Raw genomic sequence first — 27863 nt, forward strand, 5'->3', positions numbered from 1 at the left:
AGTATATGAGAGAACTAACGTGACTGCCTCGGGAGAGCTCACTTCAGACTGGTACTTTATGCATCCAAGTTTGACTGTGACCTCTCCAGCTTTCTGTTAATAAAGAATGATTCATTTAAGAATGACTTCAGGTGTCCTTGGTGGTAATTTCCATGACAGATTAAATAACACTTTCTTCATCAATCTACACACAATACCCCATAACGACAAAATGAAAACAGGTTGACATTTTTGCACATTAATACTTAAAACATTTTTTTTTAAATACCTTATTTACATAAGTATTCAGACCCTTTGCTATGAGACTTGAAATTGAGCTCAGGTGCATCCGGTTTCCATTGATCATCCTTGAGATGTTTCTACAACTTGAAATCCACCTGTGGTAAATTCAATAGATTGGACATGATTTGGAAAGGCACACACCTGTCTATATAAGGTCCCACAGTTGACAGTGCATGTCAGACAAAAACAAAGCCATGAGGTCGAAGGAATTGTTCGGAGCGCTCAGACAAGATTGTGGTGATGCGCAGATCTGGGGAAGGGTACCAAGACATTTCTGCAGCATTGAAGGTCCCCAAGAACACAATGGCCTCCATCATTCTTAAGAAAATCGAGGGAGAAGGGCCTTGGTCAGGGAGGTGACCAAGAACCAGATGGTCACTGACAAAGCTTGATAGGATCTGCAGAGAAGAATGGGAGAAACTCCCCAAATACAGGTGTGCCAAGCTTGTAGCATCATACCCAAGAAGACTCGAGGCTATAATCACTGCCAAAGGTGCTTTCAACAAAGTACTGAGTAAAAAGTCTGAATACTTATGTAAATGTAATATTTCAGTTATTTTTTATGCATTTGCAAAAATGTATAAAACCTGTTTATGCTTTGTCATTATGGGGTATTGTGTGTAGATTGATGAGGGAAAAATATATTTAATCAATTTCAGAATAAGGCTGTGACATAAAATGTGGAAAAAGTCAAGGGGTGTGAATACTTTCCGAATTTTATTTTACCTTTATTTAACTAGGCAAGTCAGTTAAGAACAAATTCTTATTTTCAATGACAGCCTAGAATGCACTGTAAGTGGGTGTAGCAAAGCATCAGGGCCCGTATTCATAAAGCGTCTCAGAGTAGGACACTAGTACTGATCCAAGATCAGTTTTGTGTTTTTGTTCATAATGAATAAGATTACATAGGCAGGGAGGACCTGATCCTAAATCAGCACTGCTACTTTGAGATGCTTTATGAACATGGGCCTAGCTTTGTTTGCATTACGAGTGACTGCATGACAAATCTGCTTGTTTTCCCATTTTAAATGGTTAAAGATAAAATCCTTAATTGAAACAAAGCGATCACCCCGTCTGTGCATTGGTAAAAAGCTGAGGGATGGGCCTGGAGAAACATAACCACTCTCAAATTCATAGATGCAAGGACTGACCATCCATTATATACAAATGTATAGTTTTAACCATGTTGAGGCTATACAGAGTTTGTTTAAATGTACATTGTTTAAACATTGGAGTAACAAGCTTCTATTTTGGGTTCTGATGGGGTATGACAATTGAACTAAGCTCATGAGGCATTTATAAGTTATATTATTCAAGAATCAATGGGTACATAATATTAATTTAAGTAAAACATGGATGTAGCAACTAAGGATTCCACCTTTCAATTATAATGCATTAAGAAAGAAAAAAATACAACTGAAACAAAGGCAAAGTGAGAAGTTTCTCTTCCGGGTTATGCTTCTATATTAACTGGCATTTACAGGCAAATCTGTTCCTTTACAGTGCTTTAAATTACACCCGAAAATGAAAAATTTACCAATAAAAGTTTTTCTTCCATTTTAACACAAACAAGTACTCACTTTGCTACCATTTTGTTTTTGTTATATGCCTGTGTAGTTGGTGAGTAAGTACATTGCTCAACAGAAAAAAAAGGAAAAAAAGTATTTGCATAATTTATATATATATAAAAAAAAAAGTGGACTATCAACCACAGATAACCTGGTAATTACCATACGTGTTAATTAAATGCACTGTCAAAACTAAAAGTGCTACTGATGTTCTATATTCCCTGCGAGAGCTGGCACTTTCCATGGAGCATGTCAAAAGGGGTGCGACACATCCGGCTGTTCCAAAAAAAACAGTCCTTTTGTCAAAGATAAGGGCGCCCCGATATATATATATATATATATATGGAGGGCCCTTATCTTTGACAAAAGGACTTTTGTAGTGCTATATATATATATATATATATATATATATATATAGCACTACAAATATAGGGATGTAAACAGGGTGCCGTTTGAGACAGCCTAGGTGACTAAACCAAGAGCTGATGGAGCACTACTGCAGCTAATAAAATCAAAAGTAAAGTCAAGTAAAGTCAAACCCCACATTATCAGTATGTGTAGTATTCAGCACACTGCACTCAGACATACGCTTTGCATTGAATACTTAATAAAAACACATCCAGGTGGGAATGTGAATACTTGGTTTATCCCTTATGTTCTCTATGTTGAAGTTGCGACATTACGAGGAAAGTGATTCACGGTCAGTTTCACAGTCGGATGCTCCCTAGCCATAACCAGATTTCAGTAACTGATTCAGGGTCAGTTTTCACAGTCTAGAGTTTGACGCTCCCCCCTGGCTGGGGCCCTCCTGTCTGAGGAGGCAGTCGTCGGTCACCCCCTGGGAGGCCAGCTCGGACAGCACGTTGTCCAGGTAGTTGGGGTCCGGGTAGCCATGGCCCGACACGTTGGACATCATCTCCGTCTTGTGATGGATCTCGTTCCACACCACCGTATCGGGCTCGCTCGTGGTGCTGGACGTTCCCACTGTAAAAATGAGGCGCCGTGTCCACGCCACCTTCAGCAGCTCCAGCACCTGACATGAAATTAGATGTGAAATTAGAGATGACATGCCCCCATCACTGTCATGGACTTTTAGCTAGCGGTGGCCAAAGTTACTGGAAGTTTGTAGTGGGCAACTCCATACGAGATTGGCCCAAAGATATGATATTCCTGAAATTAAATGCATTGAAATGTCCTTTGGGGTAAGGATGTTTGGCATACCTTTGAAGTCTACCCAAAAATATTATTGAGAAATAACTGATTGAAATTAATAAATGTGACATTTTGGCCTTACCCAGGCCTTCTTTAAAGACACTACAACGATGAGTCTGTAGATGCTACAAAGACAGTCTTGGTGTCATTTGAAACCTTACCGTGTGCTCTGAAATATGAGTCGTGTTTAGATTAATAACAACATTTGTATTAATTTCTGGATCATTTAAAAAATAAACATACCTTGAAAGTACACTTTTTGACATTTAATGAGAAAACTAGAAAATATTGTCCCATGTACATTGTGTAATTGGATAATCCCCAACTATCCCCATAGATATCCAACAGCGACCTAACTGCCATGGTCGCACACTGGCTGGCAAAAGTGCTATGTACTGTACTTCAGAATCATCTTTATTCGTCAAGTAAATTTACACATACCTAGAATCTGACTTGGTAAAAATGGTGCTGCTAGCAAGACATATAGAAATGTAATATAGAGACAATACAGAGAGGAATTTAAACATAATGTAAATACTGTATATTATATACAAAATACATAGTGAACATAGAACTATAAGAGTATGAGCTAATTTACAGTGACTTTCACACCTCACTCTAACCATTTTACTCCCCCTAGTAGACCAGGTCAGAATGTTTTGAAGTTATTTAGACGAGTAAGTGACTGTGGTACTGTTTTGCCATAGTTAACGTACAAACGCTTCCCACGTGTGAACACACACACACACACACACACACACACAACCATGCCTCCAAGACCCAAATCTTGTGTTCTTAAATGAGGAAAACTGAGGCAAAATCTGTCAGTTCAGCCCCCTTTAAAAGTAAACCCCCTTTAAAGTTTCTCCTGGCCCATAGACTAGTTTCAGGGTGAGGAACCTTCTAACATTAAGTTATAAAATATTGAATGTCCCTTTTAAGGTGGTTTGCATTGTCTTTAGGTTATGGTAGAGGTATGCCCATTTGATTTCATATCGACAGTGACAGGAAATCAGATATAGAAATGGATTTCTTTGGCAAGAACATTTGGATGAATTATCAATAAAACAATTACCTCACACTACAGTAAATAAGCATTTATTAAATATAGCCAACAGAGCAGCAGAGTTGGTCGCAATGAATGGCAAATCAAATTAAAGTAGTAATGAGGAATTGGAACAAGATATTCAAGTGAGAGGTTTCACTATTTTGAATGGTACACGTGAAAATTAAATATTTTTTCTTTTCCCCCTTGAAACTGCTCAGTCAGACTTCCTAGACTGGTTTTAGCACATACGAGGAATGTGTGAGTAACAGTTGTTCAAATATTTTGTGAATTTCACCAGGTTCGTATATTCATATAGTATGTTGAGTTATTATGCTTGCCTGAATCCTGGGAAATAGGGGAGTGCGTACTTACGGTTTGCCCTGTATGCTCAAATAATTTGGATGCAGAGGTAGGCACGCTTTTTCATCTTCAGAAATGTTACATGTAATAAGCACGATACACACGGATTTGTTCATAAATAATGGTGTACATTTAGTGTTTACTCATAAAGGGATGGTATTGTAAGTATTACTTTTTAAGATGATAATAACATTTCGAATTCAACATGTGGTTATTAGCTAGCTAGTGTGTTGTATTTGTGAATGATGGCTAGCTCCTTGACGGATCACCGTCCTTTGTATTGTGTCTATGTTGTAGAGAGATGCAATGATTGGCAGAACATAGGTGCTCTACAAATGTTTTTTATTTTCTTTTGGAAGCAGATGAAACTCATTACAATGAAAACAGCCTGAAGTCCACGTCTTCTACCAACGGAGCTACAAAAGGACCACATACACACAGAGCGGAGCTACGTTACATGAGCAGAACAGAGTCAAAGGTTGTGTTCATTAAGGCGCAAACTGGAAAAAAACTGACTAAAACAGGGAGGAACTACGTGGTCTTGTCCAATTAGAACTGCTAATTTTTTGTTGCGTGCCCTTATGAGCACGTCCAGGGTGTTGTCAACTGTTTGCAGTGTGTTGGTTCGTTGTAAGATAGATGCAGTGTTAGCTGCTTACCTTTCTGCCCTTTTTGTTGTCTGGGAGGAAGCAGAAGCGAGGGAAGCCTCTAGAGGTGTACGACTGCCCGGGATTAGGGTGCTCTGGACCCTGGAGAGAGTTTGAGGAAGTGAGTGAGTGAGTGAGTCTCGTGTGTGTGTGTATGTCTTGTGTGGGTCTTGTGTGTGTACCTGTATCCCTTGGGTGATGCTGTAAATTATCTGGATAGTTCCACAGTCGGGGTGGCCAGGGAGGGACTGGGAGATACTATAGATCTCCATCTTCCCCTTGGGCTGGGTCCCAGTCTTCTCCCCGTAGATTGTCTTGCATGAGGGGCACTGGAGGCTGCCATCCTGGAACAGAGAACAGACAGTCAACCACCTTAGAAGACACGCAACGAAGGCAAACTTTCATTACAAAATACCAAAAGGCACATGCACAGTGCATTCGGAAAGTATTCAGACCCCTTGACTTTTTCCACATTTTGTTCCAGCCTTATTCTAAAATTGATAAAAATATTTTTCCTCAATCTACACACAATACCCCACAACGACAAAGCGAAAACAGGTTTTTAGAAATTGTATCACACTTTTCTATATAAAAGGTTGCTGTGGGACCTTATATAGACAGGTGTGTGCCTTTCAAAATCATGTCCAATCAATTGAATTTACCACAGGTGGACTCCGATGAAGTTGTATAAACATCTCAAGAATGGTCAACGGAAACAGGATGCACCGGAGCTCAATTTTGAATCTCAAAGCAAAGTGTCCGAATACTTATGTAAATAAGGTATCTTTTTTTTTTTTCATAAACTTGCAAACATTTTGAAAAACCTATTTTTTCCGCTTTGTCATTATGGCATAGTGTTTGTAGATTGATGAGAATTAAAAAATAAGAATAAGGCTGTAATGTGCCTCCCGGGTGGCGCTGTGGTCTAAGGCATTGCATCGCAGTGGTAGAGGCGTTACTACAGACCCGGGTTCATTCCCGGGGAGTCCCATAGGACAGCACACAATTGGCCCAGCATCGTCCAGGTTAGGGGAGGGTTTGGCCGGGGCTCATCGTGCCCTAGTGACTCCTTGTGGCGTGCCGGGTGCCTGCAGGTTGACACCAGTTGGAAAGTGTTTCCTTCGACACATTGGTGCGGGTTTTAGGGAGCATGGTTAGGGGTGGCAGGGTAGCCTAGTGGTTAGAGCGTTGGGCTAGTAACCAAAAGGTTGCAAGTTCAAATCCCCGAGCTGACAAGGTACAAATCTGTCGTTCTACCCCTGAACAAGGCAGAACTGTTCCTAGGTTGTCATTAAAAATAAGAATTTGGTCTTAACTGACTTGCCTAGTTAATTAAGAGGTTAAAGAATAGGAAAAAAACATGACTACGGAGCCCGTTGAGGACTTGCAGTGATGAGAAAAGATAGAAAAAGGGGGTTAGAATAAAGAGTAAGGCTGTAACAAAACATGGTAAAAGTCAAGGGGTCCAAATACAGTGTATGAATACTTTTTGAAAGCACCTTGACTTATGCTACAGCCTGAATTCAAAATGGATTACATTTCTCACACAATAACCCATAAAGTGAAAATGAAATACAGAAATATCTAATTTACATACAGTACCAGTCAAAAGTTGACATACCTACTCATTCCTGGGTTTTTCTACAATTTTACTATTTTCTACATTGTAGAATAATTGTGAAGACATAAAAAAAAAGTGTTAAACAAATCACAATATATTTTATATTTGAGATTCTACAAAGTAGCCACCCTTTGCCTTGACAGCTTTGCACACTCTTGGCATTCTCTCAACTAGCTGAGAAAATGACGTAGTCACCTGGAATGCATTTCAATTAACAGGTGTGCCTTGTTAAAAGTTCATTTGTGGAATTTCTTTCCTTCTTAATGCATTTGAGCCAATCAGTAGTGTTGTGACAAGGCAGGGGTGGTATACAGAAGATAATATGTACTTGGTCTGTTATCAAATAGGGTTATGGCAAGAACAGCTCATAAGCCCTCTGCTGCAGAGGATACGTTCATTAGAGAGTTACCAGCCTCAGAAATTGCAGCCCAAATAAATGCTTCAGAGTTCAAAGTTCAAAGCAACAAACAGCTCAACATCAACTGTTCAGAGGAGACTGCGTGAATCAGGCCTTTATGGTCTATTGCTGCAAAGAAAACGGTTCCAACCGCAGTGCCTTTGAGAGACGCAGAGTAGGTGAACGGATGATCTTTGCATTTGTCGTTCCCACCATGAAGCATGGAGGTGGTGGTGTGATGGTGCATTGCTGGTGACACTGTCTGATGCACAGCATTCTGCAGACATCCCATCTGGTTTGCACTTAGTGGGACTACCGGGGTGGCAGGTAGCCTAGTGGTTAGAGCATGGGGCCAGTAACCAAAAGGTTGATGGATAGAATCCCCGAGCTGACAAAGTAAAAATCTGTCGTTCTACCCCTGAACAAGGCAGTTAACCCACTGTTCCCCGGTAGGCCGTCATTGTAAATAACAATTTGTTCTTAACTGACTTGCCTAATTAAAATATAAAAATTATTTGTTTTTCAACAGGACAATGACCCAAAACACACTTCCAGGCTATGTAAGGGCTTGTGGTGAAATCCTTCACCGTGCGCTGCCACTTTAAGAGCGCATCAGCAGTAAGGAAGGAGGAAATAAAGACAGCTCGTTCAGCTCTTTGGGGAGGAGCTCTTGGGTGGCGCGACAGTTTGATTATGTGTGCTATGCTGCAGAAGTTTTGTTTGTTTTCAGCGTGTGTAGTTTATAAAGTATTTAACTCAATCATCGGTGTGACCGCTCTAGGTCGTGGTTGTTATCGTTTGGCACCGCACGGATTCGTAGCAACATTGTTGCGAAGCTTTGACATACAAACCAACAAACCATCGGACGGTCAGACAGGACAACTGCAAGCCTGAAGACCACAGCTAAGATCTCTTGCTCTCTCTCTTTCTTCCCTCTACCGTTCCAGTGCTTTACACTGCAGCAGACTTTCTATTTTTCAGATGCACTTCCCGTTGATGTTCTTTAGTGCTGGACTATTATTGCCCTGCCAGAAGTATATGGGTTGACATTTTAGTTAAAAGGGAGGTAGCTTGCAAGTTGTGTATTGTTAGTTGAACTGTATTGAGGTGGTGTGTACTAATGACATGTGGCCGAGAAGATTGTGGACATTTAAGGCCTTTGTTTTGTCTATGAACACCCCCCACATTCATACCCTCTGCACTCCTCCACTGTAAGACAATACATATTACTGCAAATCCTCTGTTGATGACTGGGTTCTTTCTTGTAAATTGTTTTTATGAAGTTTCTGTTCAATTGCTCTGCCATTATATTATTATTATTATTATTATTATAATATGAGGTATTCTTGGTGGGGTTACCGCTGTGCTGTGCTGTGGGTTTTATAGGGTGTGTATTCTCTTTTCTCTCCACTGGCTATCTGGTAAACAGGCTACACTCTAGGTCTCTTCTGCTGATGTGTGTGGGTCTGGTAGTGGTACTCTCTCTATTCTACTCTTTTCGGCATGGTTAATACCTGCCTGGCGCCCGAACAAAATCTTTATCTTTACCCCTCTCTAATAAATACCGCTACAGGCTATTTGACCAAGAAGGAGAAAGATGGAGTGCTGCATCAGTTGACCTGGCCTCTACAAATCACCCAACCTCAACCCAATTGAGATGATGTGGGATGAGTTGGACCGCAGTGTGAAGGAAAAGCAGCCAACAAGTGCTTAGCATATGTGAGAAGTCCTTCATGACTGTTGGAAAAGCATTCCAGGTGAAGCTGGTTGAGAGAATGCCAAGAGTGTGTAAAGCTGTCATCAAGACAAAGGTTGGCTACTTTTGAAGAACCTAAAACACACTTTTTTGGTTACTACATGATTCCATATGTGTTATTTCATAGTTGAGATGTCTTCTCTACAATGTAGAAAATAGTTCAAATAAAGAAAAACCCTTGAATGAGTAGGTGTCCAAACTTTTGACTGTTACTGTATATGGAGTGGTACTCAATGTGTTGCATTGGATTTGCCCCAAACATAAAACTTTGTATTCAGGACAAAAAGTTAATTGCTTTGCCAATTTTTTTGCTTTACTTTACTGCCTTGTTGCAAACAGGATTTTTTCAAATATATATATATTTATTCTGTACAGGCTTCCTTCTCACTCTGTCATTTAGGTTAGTATTGTGGAGTAACTACAATGTTGTTGATCCATCCTCAGTTTTCTCCTATCACAGCCATTCAACTCTAACTGTTGTAAAGTCACCATTGGCCTCATGGTGAAATCTCTGAGCGGTTTTCTTCCTCTTCGGCAACTGAAGGCCTATATGTTTTGATAAGGTTTGTATCACAACTACAAAGTGGCCAATTAACTTCTTAAAATGAAGCACATTAATATGCTTTACAACAGGTGTAGAGTCAATTTTAGGCTAGTGCTTTTGCTGTTTGTTAGCTCTACTCATCTCGTTGGCTGACGAAAAGTAAATGTGGACAGTTCTTCCAATATCTTCAATATGCACTTTGGCATTGGATAAGGACACGACCAGTTGCGTCCCCAATGTGTCGGTCTTCGGGCTACCTGTGCGAAAGACCCGATCATGTGACGGAGAGCCATGTGAGTGAGGTGCTTCGGCACGCAGCGGGGAGAAGGGAATTATTATATTCAGCCCAAGGGCACAACGGCCGCAAAAGGCATGGGGGCAGCCGGGAAATTTGAGGCATTGTGCTTGTCAAATTGTGAATGAGAGACTGATAATGTACAGCCTGCGCAAAAAACAAAGCAGAGCTCATGTCTTTCATGCAACTTTTTTCAAATCATTGGAGTCGCATCATGGAGCCTTAGAATGTATCCAAAATCAAAACATATAGGCCAACATTTGTATCACTACATAAATATACCCGTTTCGTTGTTAACCGATCAACACAGAATAGCCACATGTGCACACTCAAATCTTTGGAGAAAATATCCTTTCTATTTTATTCAGCTATGTTCAATTGTATTCTTCAAACCATACAATAATGGCACGGAATTCTAAGCAAATCTTGTAGGCTAAATTAACTAGTGTAACCCACAGCCATATGGCATAGCCTGATCAGGGCCTAACATATGGACAACTCAGAGTATGCTATTCTATACTTTTGAAATAGACTACATCTTCATATCATGTTTCTTTAGACCTGTCTAAAATACATAACGGATTTACTGTGATGGTGTAGGCTATATTACATGGATTTATAAAAATAAAACAATTTATGTACACTGCTCAAAAAAATAAAGGGAACACTTAAAAAACACAATGTAACTCCAAGTCAATCACACTTCTGTGAAATCAAACTGTCCACTTAGGAAGCAACAATGATTGACAATAAATTTCACATGCTGTTGTGCAAATGGAATAGACAAAAGGTGGAAATTATAGGTAATTAGCAAGACACCCCCAATAAAGGAGTGATTCTGCAGGTGGTGTCCACAGACCACTTCTCAGTTCCTATGCTTCCTGGCTGATGTTTTGGTCACTTTTGAATGCTGGCGGTGCTTTCACTCTAGTGGTAGCATGAGACGGAGTCTACAACCCACACAAGTGGCTCAGGTAGTGCAGCTCATCCAGGATGGCACATCAATGCGAGCTGTGGCAAGAAGGTTTGCTGTGTCTGTCAGCGTAGTGTCCAGAGCATGGAGGCGCTACCAGGAGACAGGCCAGTACATCAGGAGACGTGGAGGAGGCCGTAGGAGGGCAACAACCCAGCAGCAGGACCGCTACCTCCGCCTTTGTGCAAGGAGGGGCACTGCCAGAGCCCTGCAAAATGACCTCCGGCAGGCCACAAATGTGCATGTGTCTGCTCAAACGGTCAGAAACAGACTCCATGAGGGTGGTATGAGGGCCCGACGTCCACAGGTGGGGGTTGTGCTTACAGCCCAACACCGTGCAGGACGTTTGGCATTTGCCAGAGAACACCAAGATTGGCAAATTCGCCACTGGCGCCCTGTGCTCTTCACAGATGAAAGCAGGTTCACACTGAGCACATGAGCACATGTGACAGACGTGACAGAGTCTGGAGACGCCGTGGAGAACGTTCTGCTGCCTGCAACATCCTCCAGCATGACCAGTTTGGCGGTGGGTCAGTCATGGTGTGGGGTGGCATTTCTTTGTGGGGCCGCACAGCCCTCCATGTGCTCGCCAGAGGTAGCCTGACTGCCATTAGGTACCGAGATGAGATCCTCAGAGCCCTTGTGAGACCATATGCTGACACATGCACATTTGTGGCCTGCTGGAGGTCATTTTGCAGGGCTCTGGCAGTGCCCCTCCTTGCACAAAGGCGGAGGTAGCGGTCCTGCTGCTGGGTTGTTGCCCTCCTACGGCCTCCTCCACGTCTCCTGATGTACTGGCCTGTCTCCTGGTAGCGCCTCCATGCTCTGGACACTACGCTGACAGACACAGCAAACCTTCTTGCCACAGCTCGCATTGATGTGCCATCCTGGATGAGCTGCACTACCTGAGCCACTTGTGTGGGTTGTAGACTCCGTCTCATGCTACCACTAGAGTGAAAGCACCGCCAGCATTCAAAAGTGACCAAAACATCAGCCAGGAAGCATAGGAACTGAGAAGTGGTCTGTGGTCACCACCTGCAGAATCACTCCTTTATTGGGGGTGTCTTGCTAATTGCCTATAATTTCCACCTTTTGTCTATTCCATTTGCACAACAGCATGTGAAATGTATTGTCAATCAGTGTTGCTTCCTAAGTGGACAGTTTGATTTCACAGAAGTGTGATTGACTTGGAGTTACATTGTGTTGTTTAAGTGTTCCCTTTATTTTTTTGAGCAGTGTAGATGTTGCAAAGGTCTACATCAGTGGCTTGTAGGCTATGCGCGGAAGCCAGGAGATGCTACATGTGTTTAATTAACAGTCAATTACCGTGAGACCGGCAGTTATTTGCTTGACAATCACCGGCCGACAGAATTTCATGACCGCCACAGCCCTTCTCAAGACGTATTAGCTTTTCATTTTTATTTAATTTCAACATTTCAAAAAATAGAATTCAGCTATGATATTATGGGGTATTTGTGCGTAGGCCAGTGACCAACAACAAAAAAAATCGAAATTTAATCAATTTTCAATTCAGGCTGTAACAACAAAATGTGGAAAAAGTCAAAGGGTGTGAATACTTTCTGAAGGCACTGTAATATGACATGTTGTGGGTAACACTTCACTTTTAGCCTGCAGGTACAACGCTTCATTACTTGTTATAAGCATGTACAAGCCATTATAATGCCTTATAAAGGCTTATAATATGTTAATGCCTCTATGAAGGACAATATGTGGGCTGAATTACATTTAGGATCTCTGTGGCACCTACCTTGGTACCATTGTTGTACATGGCCAGCATGCAGAGCATGTGCAGTGTGTGTCCACACTTGAACTTGCCCACGGCGCCAGGCTGGATGGACTGGGCTCCCTCAGACGCCACGTTATAATCCGACGGACAAGACAGCCGGTCCATACAGATGATGCAGTCCTGAAACCACAGGGAGAATGTTCTAATAAAATGACACGAGAACAAGTATTACAGGATCTCTATGATATTATATTGCAAGTCTAGAAATTGAGGTTGGGATAACTTGGGGATACAGATGGGTATTGTATACAAAACAGCAGTTGGTTTGCTCATACTGCTTTAGAAATAGGCCAAGCCTGTGTTCATTTTAGAGAAATCATATTGCTTTCAACCTGCATACTGCAAATTCTTTGCAAAATAACACATGTATTTCTTCAATACAAATAAAATGAGTGGCTTTGTATACAAAAATCACATCACCTTCACATGAATGTATAATTTTTACAAAAATTGTTTAAGTCTGAGAGACTACATGCAAACAAAAGCAGGTGTAATTAATTTCATGTTTACAATGAGTTCCAGTGTACCAGAACGAAGAAAAACATTATCCTGCAAGAGCACTACTTCAGTGAGTGCTGCGTAAAAAGACGGCCCCAGGGAGAATTTCCCCCTAGGTACAGATCTAGGATAAGATTCCCTTCCCCCAATCCTAACCTTAACCATTAGTGGGGAAAATGCTAAACTGACCCAAGATCAGCATCTAGGGGCAACTTCACCCTATACAAAAAAATAATAAGATGCGAAGGAGGAGGAGGGAGATTGACATTGACATGCGTACCTCGTCTTGAGCAGAGGCCACTTCCTCCATGTAGCGGTGAATGACATCCTCTGGTTTCTGGGCCGGGACTGAGAGGACAGTGGACACAATGAACAGAGTTGGGGAGAAGCCAACCACATACACAGGAGGTGTTATCATGACAGAAATTGTATAGACATTTGTTTTTTTAATCCATGGCTTTCAGTGGTTGAAACTACAGTGGTTGCCTAGTTGTTTTGCAGTTTGCAAACAAATTATGTTCACAGAAATAATAGCCGAGATTTTACAGCCTATAGTTAATCCGAAAACATTTTAACTGACACTTCACTTTCGCTGTATTTTATATTTCTGCCTTCTGAAAGCCTAAAGCAAAAATTCCCAACTCATTCTGCAGAAGTAGCCTACACACTTCGCTGCAGCTCAGACTTTAGGCGGGCTTCGTTGGTAAATCTGTACCATGCAAGAGCACTGCTCAAAAATGTAACGAGTTTGAGGCACACAGTATTAATGTTTGACAGTTATGACTGAATGAGAGAAGAGGGTAAGAGATTGACACTAATCTACTAATGTGCCAAAAGCACCCTCTTGCTCTTCCTTCGTCAGTCAGGTCTGCATCACAAATGCCACCCTATTCCCTACATAGTGCACTACTTTTGACCAGAGACTTGTGGGCCCTGGTCAAAAGTACTGCACTATATAGGGAACATGGTGCCATTTGGGATGCTTCCTCAGTTAAATTTGTGAATGTCAGTCCGCTCTGCCATCTTCATATAACACGATTAGTTCTGAAGGAAACACACCAATGTTTGTTAGCTAATGAATACGGTGTCGACAGCCAAGCAACATCACAACACTGATTTGTGGATATGAATGAGAGAGTCACGGAAGGGCAAATGATTCGTACAGAGACAAGTGGGCGATGGAATGCGATAAAAGAGCGAGCACATGTAAGAGAAATAAAAGGAAGCTATACACGCCTGCAGAAATCAATCAAAACACACTGCCTGAGATACATTTCCAAATGTAACCTGAAAGGCATATATATAATATAAAATACACACACAACTTAATGATAAATGGTTCCTTACACTGATAGTAGTATATCAGCCAGGGGAAATGTAATCCATGGTTCATGTTTATTTAAAAAGCCACTACTAACTTGAGCTAACTTTAGCCACCACTAGTGAAAAATCAATGGGAGTGATACGGGCAACCATGCATATATTTTGGGCCAAATCACCTTTAAGTCAAGTCAAACCAAATCAATGAGTTGATTTCAGTTGCCCCCATCACTCCCATTGATTGTAAGTCTTGTGTAGTGACTATTGAGATCCTAAAACTGAGTGAGAATAGGAAGTCCTAGCTCGGATATCTCCAATGTTTCACTAGGCAGGCATATTAGTTTCCGACCACAAAAACACAAGGAATAAAAAATATTTGAACATGTATTACAACTTGTTAGGGATGACTCAAGATGACAACACAATGGAAAGCATTGGATGTGACAAGGCACTGAGCTGGATGCAGGCCCATAATGGGGGGGTGGGAGGGGGGGGTGGGTGGCGTAGCTACCTGTCCTGTGCTGCCTCTTTTCCCTCCTAACCGAGCTGCGACTTTTGGAGCCCGCGGGCCTGCTGCTGCTGCTGGGGGGAGGAGGAGCGGAGGAGGGGGCACTCATGAAGCGCACGCCGAGTCCCACTGCTGACATCAAAATGGAGGCCATGCCTGGAGTGGGTGGCCAGGGGAGGACCGGTGGAGACATGCAGAGGGGGTGGGGGTCGGAAGGGGATCGGGACCAAAGGGATGCGACATGGTGGATAAAGCAGTGACTGACTGGTGGGAAAAGAGGGCGTGTATTGGGAAGTTTGGGAAGCTTCCAGACCAATTCTGCTTGGTCTAAATAGAGAACATCGGATTCAGGAATAAGAAGTAATTTGGATTCAATGTTTGTACAGTAAAGAAAATGTGTTTGACTAACATTCAGATGTAATAAATGTGGGCTGATGTGATAAATGCACCGATTTCCTTTTTAAAGCCATATTGTAAGGTTTTGCCTCGATTCTGGACAGCATTTAGCCAGGTGGTTAAGAGCGTTGGACCAGTAACTGAATGGTTGCCGATTCGAATCCCTGAACCAACTAAGTGGGAAAAAATCTGTTATTTCATTAAGGGTACGTTTTAAAAAGAGGAATACCAGCACACAAACAAATATTTACAAATGTGACAAGAAAATCTTCAAAAATGATCTCTACATTGGCTCTCTTCAAAACATTTTAGCTAAAGCCCAACTGGACCAAAAGCGTTCACATGCAAAGGAAGCGGAATTGCTGTTGGTCACACATGCATATATATGCTCAGTCTGTCTCTGGAGGCCTCTCTGCTGGCTCAACGGGAATGAGATTTTTTGGGCGTAAAAAGATAAACTGCTAGCTAGGACATTTTGGACATTGCGAAATAACCATATAACAAATAAAATAAACGGTTTGGATAAAACGACAACACCCTAAGTGTAACGAAAATATTCTAACAAGAAAGAAAAAAGTTAACTTTTGCTTTAACTATCCCTTTTCATTAAGACCACAAACCTCTGAGACTACCCTGGAAAATAAACGACATCATGGGCTGGGCAACTGACAAGAACCAAGCCTGGTTGGAGCACAACCGGGCCTGGTCTGTGGAGATTGTGCACAGCGATAAACTGAGGTTCTAGGCTAGTTGTCTAGAGAGACACAATGGTTTTCACACCATAGACAGTGACAGGCCATTACCATGAACTCACAAAGGAGTTCTCTGTATCACTGCTTTAATGACTGGTCAACAAAAGCTGTGCCTCTAAAATCTGTCAGGTCTATCAGATAAGCTTACTAAAGCACACAATTGCTGAACAGTGCTGTCAAATGTGTAGCCTGTTTCTGGTGTATCAGCCATCTTTGTTAAGACATTAGCTTGCCATAGGCTACACATTTGGCTGAAACAAAGTACGTCAACGAACATCGATTTTAGAACTTATGGAGTGTGAAAACGCAACTTTTTCACCCACTTACTTTCAAACTGAGACGTAAACTCATGGAGCAGACAGTTCTGCCATCGTCAACAAGAAAAACAATGCTTCACCGAAACCGCTAGAATTCACATGGATGGGGACTAAGAATACAGGTAGTACCACCATGGGGGACGTGAAAATTGGATGAATTACTTGGGACCTCTTTACCTGCCAGGGCTGAGCTCACACTGGTGGATCCATTCAGTTGCACAGGGATGGTGGGGATACTGTGGCAGAGGAAACAGGAAAACAGACATTAACGCAGCATGGTGGAGGCCAAAAGGCACACATACGAATCCGTACACAACATTGCATAAGCAATCAAGTGAAAAACTGATGTGGTGGTTTCTTTTTTTTTTTTTTTTTTTTACTCTTGACACTGCAGAATCCATCCACGATATCATCTATATTGAATAGTTCTGTGGCCTGTCACTGCAGGTTAACAAGTATATCAATAATAATACTAAAAGGTTACGATTTGAATTTCTCAACTTTGGAGATTCTAAACTAAAAAGCTAGGAAATCCACAGAAGATAAATGGCCTTCCTCTGATTAATGATGGATGGAAAGCTAGCGTGGCCTTGCTAAAACATGCCTGCCTGTGTTCAGAATTGAACCTGCCCCCATGAGGAGGAGAACAATGGACCCCCAAAAATCTGGCTTTCCTGCTCCACGTCAGACAAAGGCCAGGGGGACTGTGGTGCACTGTGCAGTATTTCCTCCTGGTTTCCAAAACTGTCATGTTGTTCCACTGAGGCCTGTGTTCAGTGGTGCCCAAGAGAGAGCAGAGCAAAAGCAGAGAAGTCCTGCTGAAAGTATTCCAGAACACATGCAGAGGGCCTACCGCAGTTACGCATATCTAGTGTAGCGATACCTACAGTGTGTATATGTATAGAGTACCAGTCAAATATTTGGACACACTCATTCTAGGATTTTTCTTTCTTTTTCTACATTGTAGAATAATAGTGTAGACATCAAAACTATGAAATAACACATATGGAATCATGTAGTAACCAAAAAAGTGTATATTTTAGATTCTTCAAAGTAGCCACCATTTGCCTTGATAACAGCTTTGCACACTCTAGGCATTCTCTCAACCAGCTTCGTGAGGTACTCACCTGGAATGCATTTCAATTAACCGATGTGCCTTGTTAAAAGTTAATTTGTGGAATTTATTTAGCATAGTGGTTAGAGCGTTGGGCCAGTAACCGAAAGGTTGCTAGATCGAATCCCCGAGCTGACAAGGTAAACATCTGTCGTTCTGCCGCTGAACAAGGCAGTTAACCCACTGTTCCTAGGCCGTCACTGTAAATAAGAATTTGTTCTTAACTGACTTGCCTAGTTAAATAAAAAAAATAAAAACTAAATAAAAAATGTAATTCTTAAAGTGTTTGAGCCAAACAGTTGTGTTGTGACATGGTAGGGGTGGTATACAGAAGATAGCCCTATTTGGTAAAATACCAAGTCCATATTATGGCAAGAACAGCTCACATAAGCAAAGAGAAATGACAGTCCATCATTACTTGAAGACATGAAGGTCAGTCAATCCGGAAAATGTCAAGAACTTTGAAAGTTTCTGCAAGTGCAGTCGCAAAAACCATCAAGCTCTATGATGAAACTGGCTCTCATGAGGACCGCCACGGGAAAGGAAGACCTTGAGTTACCTCTGCTGCAGAGGATACGTTCATTAGAGTTACCAGCCTCAGAAATTGCAACCCAAATAAATGCTTCAGAGTTCAAGTAACAGACATATCAACATCAACTGTTCAGAGGAGACTGTGTGAATCAGGCCTTCATGGTTGATTGCTGCAAAGAAACCACTACTAAAGGACACCAATTATAAGAAGAGACTTGCTTGGGCCAAGAAACACAAGCCATCAGACCAGGCTAAATCTGTCCTTGGTCTGACGAGTCTAAATGAGATTATTGGGTCCAACACCGTGTCTTTGTGAGACGCAGAGTATGTAAACGGATGATCTCTGCATGTGTGGTTCCCACTGTGAAGCACAGAGGTGGTGTTGTAATGGTGCTTTGCTGGTGACACTGTTAGTGATTTATTTAGAATTCAAGGCACACTTAACCAGCATGGCTCCCACAGCATTCTACAGCGATACGCCATCCCATCTGATTTGTGCTAAGTGGGATTATTATTTGTTTTTCAACATGAAAATGACCCAACACACCTCCAGGCTGTGTAAGGGCTATTTAACCAAGGAAAGTGATGGAGTGCCGCATCAGATGACCTGGACTCCACAACCACCCGATCTCAAGCCAATTGAGAAGGTTTGGGATGAGTTGGACCGCGGAGTGAAGGAAAAGCAGCAAACAAATGCGCAACATATTTTAATTTTTAAAATGTATTTAACTAGGCAAGTTAGTTATGAAGAAATTCTTATTTTATAATGACGGAATACCCCAGCCAAACCCTCCTCTAACCCAGACGACACTTGGCCAATTGTGCGCAGCCCTATGGGACTCTCGATCACGGCCGGTTGTGATACAGCCCGGGATCGAACCAGGGTGTGGTGATGCCTCTAGCACTGCAAGGCAGTGCCTTAGACCGCTGCGCCACTCAAGGAGCACAAAATATATGGGAACTCCTTCAAGACTGTTGGGAGAATGCCAAGAGTGTGCAAAGCTGTCATCAAGGCAAAGGGTGGCTCTTTTAAAGATTCTAAAATATATTGATTTGTTTAACACTTTTTTGCATCCTACATGTTTCCAAATGGTTTATTTCATAGTTTTGATTTCTGCTCTCTTATTCTACAAAGTAAGTAGACAATAGTAAAAATAAACTTGTGTGGTACTGTATATACAATTGAAGTCGGAAGACTACATACACTTAGGTTGGTGTCATTAAAACTCGTTTTTCAACAACTCCACACATTTCTTGATAACAAACTATAGTTTTGGCAAGTCGGTTAGGACATCTACTTTGTGCATGACAAGTCATTTTTCCAACAATTGTGTACAGACAGATTATTTCACTATCACAATTCCAGTATGTCAGAAGTTTACATACACTAAGTTGACTGTGACTTTAAACATCTTGGAAAATTCCAGAAAATTATGTCATGGCTTTAGAAGCTTCTGATAGGCTAATTGACATCATTTGAGTCAATTGGAGGTGTACCTGTGGATGTATTTCAAGGCCTACCTTCAAACTCAGTGCTTCTTTGCTTGACATCATGGGAAATTCCAAAAAAGTCCGCCAAGACCTCAGAAAAAACATTGTAGACCTCCACAAGTCTGGTTCATCCTTGGGAGCAACTTCCAAACGCCTGAAGGTACCACGTTCATCTGTACAAACAATAGTACGCAAGTATAAACACCATGGGACCACGCAGCCGTCATACCGCTGAGGAAGGAGACGTGTTCTGTCTCCTAGAGATGAACGTACTTTTGTGCGAAAAGTGCAAATCAATCCCAGAAAAACAGCAAACGACCTTGTGAAGATGCAGGAGGAAACGGGTACAAAAGTATCTATATCCACAGTAAAACGAGTCCTATATCGACATAACCTGAAAGTCCGCTCAGCAAGGAAGAAGCCAATGCTCCAAAACCGCCAGACTACGGTTTGCAACTGCACATGGGGACAAAGATCGTACTTTTTGTAGAAATGTCCTCTGGTCTGATGAAACAAAAATAGAACTGTTTGGCCATAATGACCATCGTTATGTTTGGAGGAAAAAGGGGGATGCTTGCAAGCCGAAGAACACCATCCCAACAGTGAAGAACGGGGGTGGCAGCATCATGTTGTGGGGGTGCTTTGCTGCAGGAGGGCCTGGTGCACTTCACAAAATAGATGGCATCATGAGGGAGGAGAATTATGTGGATATATTGAAGCAACATCAAGACATCAGTCAGGAAGTTAAAGCTTGGTCATAAATGGGTCTTCCAAATGGACAATGACCACAAGCATACTTCCAAAGTTTTGGCAAAATGGCTTAAGGACAACAAAGTCAAGGTATTGGAGTGGCCATCACAAAGCCCTGATCTCAGTCCTATAGAAAATGTTTGGGCAGAACTGAAAAAGTGTGCAATGGGGCCTACAAACCTGATTCAGTTACACCAGCTCTGTCAGGAGGAATGGGACAAAATTCACCCAACTTATTGTGGGAAGCTTGTTAAACAATTTAAAGGCTATATTACCAAAAACGAATTGAGTGTATGTCAAGTTCTGACCCACTGGGAATGTGATGAAAGAAATAAAAGCTGAAATAAATCACTCTATTATTCTGACATTTCACATTCTTAAAATAAAGTGGTGATGCTAACTGACCTAAGACATTTTTACTAGGATTAAATGTCAGGAATTGTGAAAAACTGAGTTTAAATGTATTTGGCTAAGGTGTATGTAAACTTCCGACTTCAACTGTAATATATATATATTTAATACTGTAGGTAGCGTTAGCTACCGGTAGCCGTCTGTACCTGCTCCAAAACGGCAGGATTTTTCATTTTATAACTTTTGTTCAGCATCTTCTTTAAATAGTGAGCTAACATGTTTTCAGCACTTTTATTTTCCTGACTGATCAAAACTCGTTCTCTCATCCCTCTGCAGCAGATATATAGTGAGCAATATTTGGGGCATCAAATAGCAATACATATAGAACCCTGAGAATTGCAATACAAGCCTATGTATTGCGATACTATCGTATTGGCAATTCCCAGCCCTAATCCAGTGCGTCAGATACAGTGCCTTTGGAAAGTATTGTGACCCATTGAACCTTTTCCACATTCTGTTACGTTACGGCCTTATTTTAAAATGGATTAAATCGTTTTTCACCCCCCTCATCAATATACACACACAATACCCCATAATGACAAACCAAAAACAAGTTTAGAAATGTAACAAAAATAAAAACTGATATCATATTTACACAAGTATTCAGACCCTTTTTACTCAGTACTTTGTAGAAGCACCTTTGGCAGAGATTTCAGCCTCGAGTCTTCTTGGGTATGACGCTACAAGCTTGGCACACCTATATTTGGGGAATTTCTCCCATTCTTCTCTGCAAATGCTCTCAAGCCTGATTGGTGTAGTGCTGCAGAGATGGTTGTGTTTCTAGAAGGTTAGCCCATCTCCACAGAGGATCTCTGGAGCTCTGTCAGAGAGAGCATTGGGTTCTTGTGACCTTTCTGACCAAGGCCCTTCTTTCCCGATTGCTCAGTTTGTCCGAGCGGCTAACTCTAGGAAGCGTATTGGTGGTTCTGAAACTTCTTCCATTTAAGAATGGAGGCCACTAAGTTCTTGGGGACCTTCAATGCTGCATACATTTTTTGGTACCCTTCCCCAGATCTGTGCCTCGACACAATCCTGTCTCGGAGCTCAACAAACAATTCCTTTGACCTCATGGCTTGGTTTTTGCTCTGACATGCACTGTCAACTGTGGGACCTTATACAGACAGGTGTGTGCAGTTCCAAATCATGTCCAATCAATTGAATTTACCACAGGTGGACTTAGGGCTGGGCGATAAATCAATAATTAGAGGTAATTACTTCCCTCAATAACGATATAAAAACATTGAGATTCATTTTCGATAAGGTCGATATAGAATAATTAGGTACAGCAGTCCACTTCACCTCTGACGCAGCAGGAACGTGCGGAGAAGTGACAATATGCACGTGGAGAGGTATACACCCACAAAAAAACACTTAGCACCTCAAGTGATGGATTAGCCACTATTAACCACAAAAAAATGAGTGATGTAGGCAAAAACAGTGATCGCCATGGAGAAGGAGCAGCTTCCAACGAAGAAATGATTGATAAAAAGGGTTAAACTGTTTCAGTAATTTGGAAGTGGTTTGGCTTTTTGAAGTCAGACAAAGAGCAGAGCAATGTTCGGTGCAAATTGTGCCGTAGACAGATGGCTACGAAGTCTGGTAATACGACAAACCTTTTTCAACATCTGAAGCAAAATCACTCTTTGGAACATAAAGGAAGTTTGAGTTAAAAAAAAAAAAAAAAAAAAGGAAGGTTTCAAGAGGCTTATCAATTTAATTGACCCCAGGTACATGCTCCCTGGCCACAAACATGGAACAATTTTCCTTAAAGTATAATTTTATATGTAGCTCACATCATTTTTATTTTATGGAACCTTTATTTAACTAGGCAAGTCAGCTTTGGGGAACAGTGGTTTAACCGCCTTGTTCAGCAGTAGAACGACAGATTTTTACAGTGTCATCTTGGGGATTCGATCTAGCAACCTTTTGGTTACTGGGCCAACGCTCTAACCACTAGGCTACCTGCCTAGTAGTTTGTTAAGGCATTAGGTATTATTGAGTCTGAAGCAGATATGCACCTTTTAAACATTATTTGATTAATATCATGATAATTATCGTTATGAATGAAAAAATATATAGATATCGTGATAATTGATTTGCCATATCACCCAGCCCTAGGTGGACTCCAATCAAATTGTAGAAACATCTCAAGGATAATCAATGGAAACAGGATGAGTTCAATGTCAGGTCTCATAGCAAAGGGTCTGAATACTTATGTAAATAAGGTATGTTTAGTTTTTTGGGGCAAAAATGTAAAAAAAAAAAAATAATAATAATCTTTTTAGAATAAGGCTGTTACATAAATTGTGAAAAAAGGGGTCTGTATACTTTCTGAAATCACTGTACTTTGTGTGCTTTCTCTCCAAGTTGATAAGGATCTGGAGTATTGTGAATGTTTATGTTCAACATTGCTTAATGCTGCCACTTTTCACTCAAGTTATTTTAAGAATATTTGGAAGGCGCTGTGTGGCATCAAGTCTGCTTCAAAACATTCAGAAATAGTGCCACTAAGGTATTACTGAAAACAAAAATGCTATATAACCATCACAAGGATGACATACTAGTATGTCATCCGCTTTCGTCCGCGTGCTTTGTTCGTCACATGGTGTGACATAGCCTAGGCCTACTACAACCAGGGACCACATGGTGATACAACAATTGGAGGAAGTGTGTGTGACACGCAACAGTTGATGTATTGTAACCCTTTAACCATCAGCGGGCGTATTGACCAAGCAGAGCTTTGGGTCACAAATCTTGTTTCCTATCCTGCGTAACACCACTTCCTCTTTAGTGGAGGTCAACAAAACAGCTTATCCTGGTGTTTTCGCACAGTGTTTGTGAATCTTTCAGATTCAGCACTCTATAAAATACTGCAATTTAACCCCACAACATAACAATATGTCACTCAGCTCAAGATGAAATTATAGATCATAGAAATAAATTGGTTCAAAACAACAATTTGGTCTGAGACTGCGTTTACACAGACAATCCAATTCTGATCTTTTGCCACTAATTGGTCTTTTGAGCAATCAGATCTGATAATTTGCCAATAATTGGGGAAAAGATCAGAATTGGGCTGCCTGTGTAAACTCTGCGTAAATGTCAATCAGACCCTCTATCAGTAGGCTATGCCTTACTCAACTCAAAGATTATTAGTCTAAATGGATAAGCTCCTAAATGAGTCGACTATTACTTTTCAAACAATGCCAACAAAGCCGGTTGAAAAGGCCATAAGATGGACCTGAGGACCCACCTTAAGCCATTGGCACTGGTGGAGAAGGCCAGTTGAGCTCCAGGGAGTTGACTAGCGGAGGGTGCCAGTGGCCAGGGGCCTCCCCACGCCATTCCCCCCACAGAAAGAGGCCTCCTGGGGTAGGGTGAGTACACTGAGGTGGGGTGAGCTCCAGTCGCCCTGCTAGGGACCTGGAGGCTAGGCCGGCTCAGCTGCCCCGACGAGAAGGAGTGGCGCGAGCGGCTGGACATGGGGCCAGTGCTGCTGTGGCTCAGACACTGCTGGCAGGAGCAGGCCGGGCCCGAGTGGATGACGGATGCACCAGATGCCAGTGGGTAGGGGAGGTTACCCTGCCGTCGTACCTGCCGCCGGTAGCCCGTGGCCTTGTTGACCTGGGCCAGCGCCGTGAGGTCCACTATGTAGTTATAGCCGTGTGAGACAATGTCCGCCGTGGCCTGCCGTGCCTGGTAGCTGTGTTCTAGTAGGATAGAAGTGCGAGTCTCGTATGGAGTCCATCCTCCTTCGTCATTCACCCACTCCCAATATACTCCGCTACCCAAGCCTGAGGACTGGGCAAACAATTGACGGCGTACAGACCGCGTTTTCCCTAGAGAGAAAAGAACAAAACTGAATTAATAATGTACTCATGAGGCAAAAGTGCTTTGCACAGAAAACTATGAAAACATCAGTGAATGCCAAACTATTTATTAATTATAGTCTTAGTCTAGTAGTAGTGTGGTTCATGATGTCAACTAAGTACACTGAACATCCATTAACACCTGAGCACCGGAGCAAGCGGAGCATCTGCACCCCCACTTTTTAACAAGAAAATGATCATGAGCCATTGGGTAATTTGTCATTTTCAATGATTAATGTTTTGATCTAGTCTGCATTAAAATGGATTGTCCATTTTATATAGAATATGTATGTGGACACCCCTTCAAATTAGTGGACTCTGCTATTTTAGCCACACCCGTTGCTGACAGGTATAAACTTGAGCACACAGTCATGCAATCTCCATAGTCAAACATTGGAGCTCAGTGACTCCCAACGTGGCACCGTCATAGGACGCCACCTTTCCAACAAGTTAGTTCGTCAAATTTCTGCCCTACTAGAGCTGCCCCGGTCAACTGTAAATGCTTTGATTAAGAAGTGGAAACGTCTAGGAGCAACAATGGCTCAGCTGCAAAGTGGTAGGCCAAACAGACTCACAGAACAGGACCGCTGAGTGCTGAAGCCCGTAAAAATAATCTGTCCTTGGTTGCAACACTCAGTACAGAGTTCCAAACTGCCCCTGGAAACAACGTCAGCAAAATAACTGTTCGTCAGGAGCTTCATGAAATGGGTTTCCATGGCCTAACACAAGCCTAAGATCACCATGAGCAATGCCAAGTGTTGAGTGATGGAGTGAGGAATCACACTTCACCATCAGGCAGTCCAACAGACAAATCTGGGTTTGGCAGATAACAGGACAATGCTACCTGCCCCCATGCATTGTGCCAACCATAGAGTTTGGTGGAGGAGGAATAATGGCCTGGGGCTGTTTTTATTGTGTCGGGCTAGGCCCCTTAGTTCCAGTGAAGGGAAATCTTAATGCTACAACATACAATGACATTGTAGATGATTCTGTGCTTCCAACTTTGTGGCAAGAGTTTGGGGAAGGCCCTTTCCTGTTTCAGCATGACAATACCTCTGTGCACAAAGCAAGGTCCATACAGAAATGGTTTGTTGAGATCAGTGTGGAAGCCCTGACCTCAACCCCATCAAACACCCTTGGGATGAATTGATACTCTGACATCAGTGCCCGACCTCACTAATGCACGTGGCTGATAGGAAGCAAGTCCCCGCAATGAGCCAACATCTAGTGGAAAGCCTTCCCAGAAGCACAAGCATTTCACTACACTCACAATAACATCTGCTAACCATGTGACCAATAACATTTGATTTGAGGAGTGGAGGCTGTTACAGCAGCAAAGGGGGACCAAATGCATATTAATGCACTTGATTTTGGAATTAGATGTTCGATGAGTAACTTAAGTGTCCACATAGTTTTGGTCATGTAGTGTATATCCCTGGCTAATATAATATCTGTGACATTGCAGTTACAGTTAGCCAGCTAACTAGTTAGCCTAAGAAAACGTTGCCAACACTGGGAAATAGACAAGCAGCTGACTCTTCGCTATAGCTGTTATCAAGCTAAGCAATGCGATTATGTTTGGTTTATGGTAGCTAACACATGATCACAACAACAGCTAGCTATCTAGCGCTGCGCTAGCTAGGGCATAAACTAAAGCCAGAAGGCTTCAGTTGAGTTGTAACGTAAAGCATACATAGTAGTGCAGTGGCTTAATTTCCTTACCTGTATCTTGGCGGAACTGCTTCAAGCTTGGTATGTCTATAAGATAAGGCGACAAACTGGGATCTGATTGTCCGAGCCAGATACTGGTGGAGCCAGGACCCCCACCTCTGTGTCCCCGCGAAGAAGAGAAACATTGTTCTATGTAGCCGCTCACCTGGCCGCTGTACGGCCGCCAGACGCCAAGATCATCCTGCCATTCCCATACAACGACCATAGGCTGTGATTGTCCAGGTGCTCCCGAGGTCGGGGTCGAGACAGAGGGTCCATTTCTAGACACATTTCTCCCCACACAGGAGCTAGAGGCAGTGGCCATATCTTGCAGCTACTAGCCAGTGCCAGCTAATGTTACGTCAAATCCAGTAAACGAAACGATAGTTAAAGGAATAAAGCGGAGGCTGGTAAACTAACGTTAGCTAGGTTTAGGAAGTCAGATGGACAAACTACAGGACACCTTGCCAGCTAACGTTATCCCATCAATAAAATGTAACGTTAGCTAGCAAACCAAAATAACTAACGTTTACACGATTAGTCCGCTAACGGTTAGCTAGCAAATTGGCTAACGTTACTATAGCAAAGCATATTGACTTTACAAGATGGAAAGCTAGCTAGACAGCTAGCTTGGATTCTTAAAATGCCTCATTTTTACAATAAGACTGATTCCAGGTCAGGCGGTAAACGTTCAAGCAAACGTATAAAAAACATTTTGGCGAAGCAATTAATCCTTCGATTCGGAAATGTATGTATCTATGCTAATCATACATTGCATACCAACCCAAACTGGCTAGCCACCAATCTGTCTGAACCACAGAAATAGCAGGGCCTTCACCATTCAACACAATAATAGATACACACGGCGAGGCATAGCTTTACATGACCACGCCCCCGATTAAGGGTACTGTATTTTACTCCCATTACTGTAATTAGCCTAACTTGGGCGTCATCCTAAGTGAACTACTGACGCTTGTTTTTGTCGTTTCAATAAACATTTTCAGCTGCCACAAATTATTTGCATGATACTTATTCAGCCACTAATTTGTTACCCGACCTTCTAACGCTGACAGTAAAGCCGTCGCGTTATACTTATGTCACCGTTTGTTTACTTCTAGCCTTTTCGCTGGCTGGCTATCAAGATAAATGTATCTAGATCTAATTCGCTAGTCTTAGATGTGTTGTGTAACTACTTCCATGTTTTTGCTTGCCTTGGAAAGGTCGAGGTATTTAGAAAAGTTGATTATTGTTGGCTTGCCTATATATGATGTCCTTTCAACTTGCCAGAGACCGACAAGCTGGGGAGACAACCCTACCAAATGGCCCAAAGTAGCCTATGGCGATAACTACACCTACTTGGTGGAATCTGCAGGTTTGCATAAATATCCAAATGCAGAGGAAAATTATAGATGTTATTTTGACCGATACAGCTCACTAGTCTTACTACAAGCTAACGAGCAAGCTTTGGGCAATACACATAGCTAGTCCGATACAAACAAGTGATGAAGTGGTTCGAACACATAAATGTGTCGAGTAACCGGAGCCCACAGCTTTCCATCATCATCGTGGCATAATAGCCTAACCATGAGTTTAGCCTAAACTGGTCCTTGGGCAGTTGATATCATTTAATTTAGTGGTCTTTTCTCCTACTATTGTTCAAACAAAGCGGTATGTAACAGCTTTTCG

General features: G+C 42.1%; 1 protein-coding gene across 2 annotated transcripts; it reads right to left on the reverse strand.

Moving 5' to 3' along the window:
* Nucleotides 1–997: 997 nt before the first annotated feature.
* Nucleotides 998–27237, reverse strand: LOC120031752 (probable E3 ubiquitin-protein ligase DTX2). Of its 2 annotated transcripts, XM_038977550.1 has the most exons (9): nt 26190–27237; nt 23852–24437; nt 16479–16537; nt 14840–14992; nt 13289–13356; nt 12472–12630; nt 5300–5461; nt 5130–5219; nt 998–2883 (listed from the first exon to the last, which is right to left on the reverse strand). In XM_038977550.1, exons 1-9 carry the CDS (start codon nt 26500–26502, stop codon nt 2617–2619), a joined length of 1857 nt encoding a protein of 618 aa, XP_038833478.1. In that variant the 5' UTR covers nt 26503–27237; the 3' UTR covers nt 998–2616. The 2 variants fall into 2 exon arrangements, with proteins under 2 accessions (XP_038833478.1, XP_038833486.1); XM_038977558.1 differs by lacking the exon at nt 14840–14992 and having other exon boundaries at nt 26190–27236.
* Nucleotides 27238–27863: the final 626 nt, after the last annotated feature.

Source organism: Salvelinus namaycush, chromosome 3 (genome assembly GCF_016432855.1).
Source record: "Salvelinus namaycush isolate Seneca chromosome 3, SaNama_1.0, whole genome shotgun sequence".
NCBI lineage: Eukaryota > Metazoa > Chordata > Actinopteri > Salmoniformes > Salmonidae > Salvelinus > Salvelinus namaycush.

Excerpts from the sequence above, each read along its gene's own strand:
- LOC120031752 (XM_038977550.1), bottom strand. The coding sequence starts at position 26,502 with ATGGCCACTGCCTCTAGCTCCTGTGTGGGGAGAAATGTGTCTAGAAAT. Across the intron at positions 16,538-23,851 it reads ACCAGTGCCAATGGCTTAAG|TATCCCCACCATCCCTGTGC; the intron begins GTGGGTCCTCAG and ends CCTCTGCCACAG. Across the intron at positions 5,462-12,471 it reads TGTACAACAATGGTACCAAG|GATGGCAGCCTCCAGTGCCC; the intron begins GTAGGTGCCACA and ends TCTCTGTTCCAG.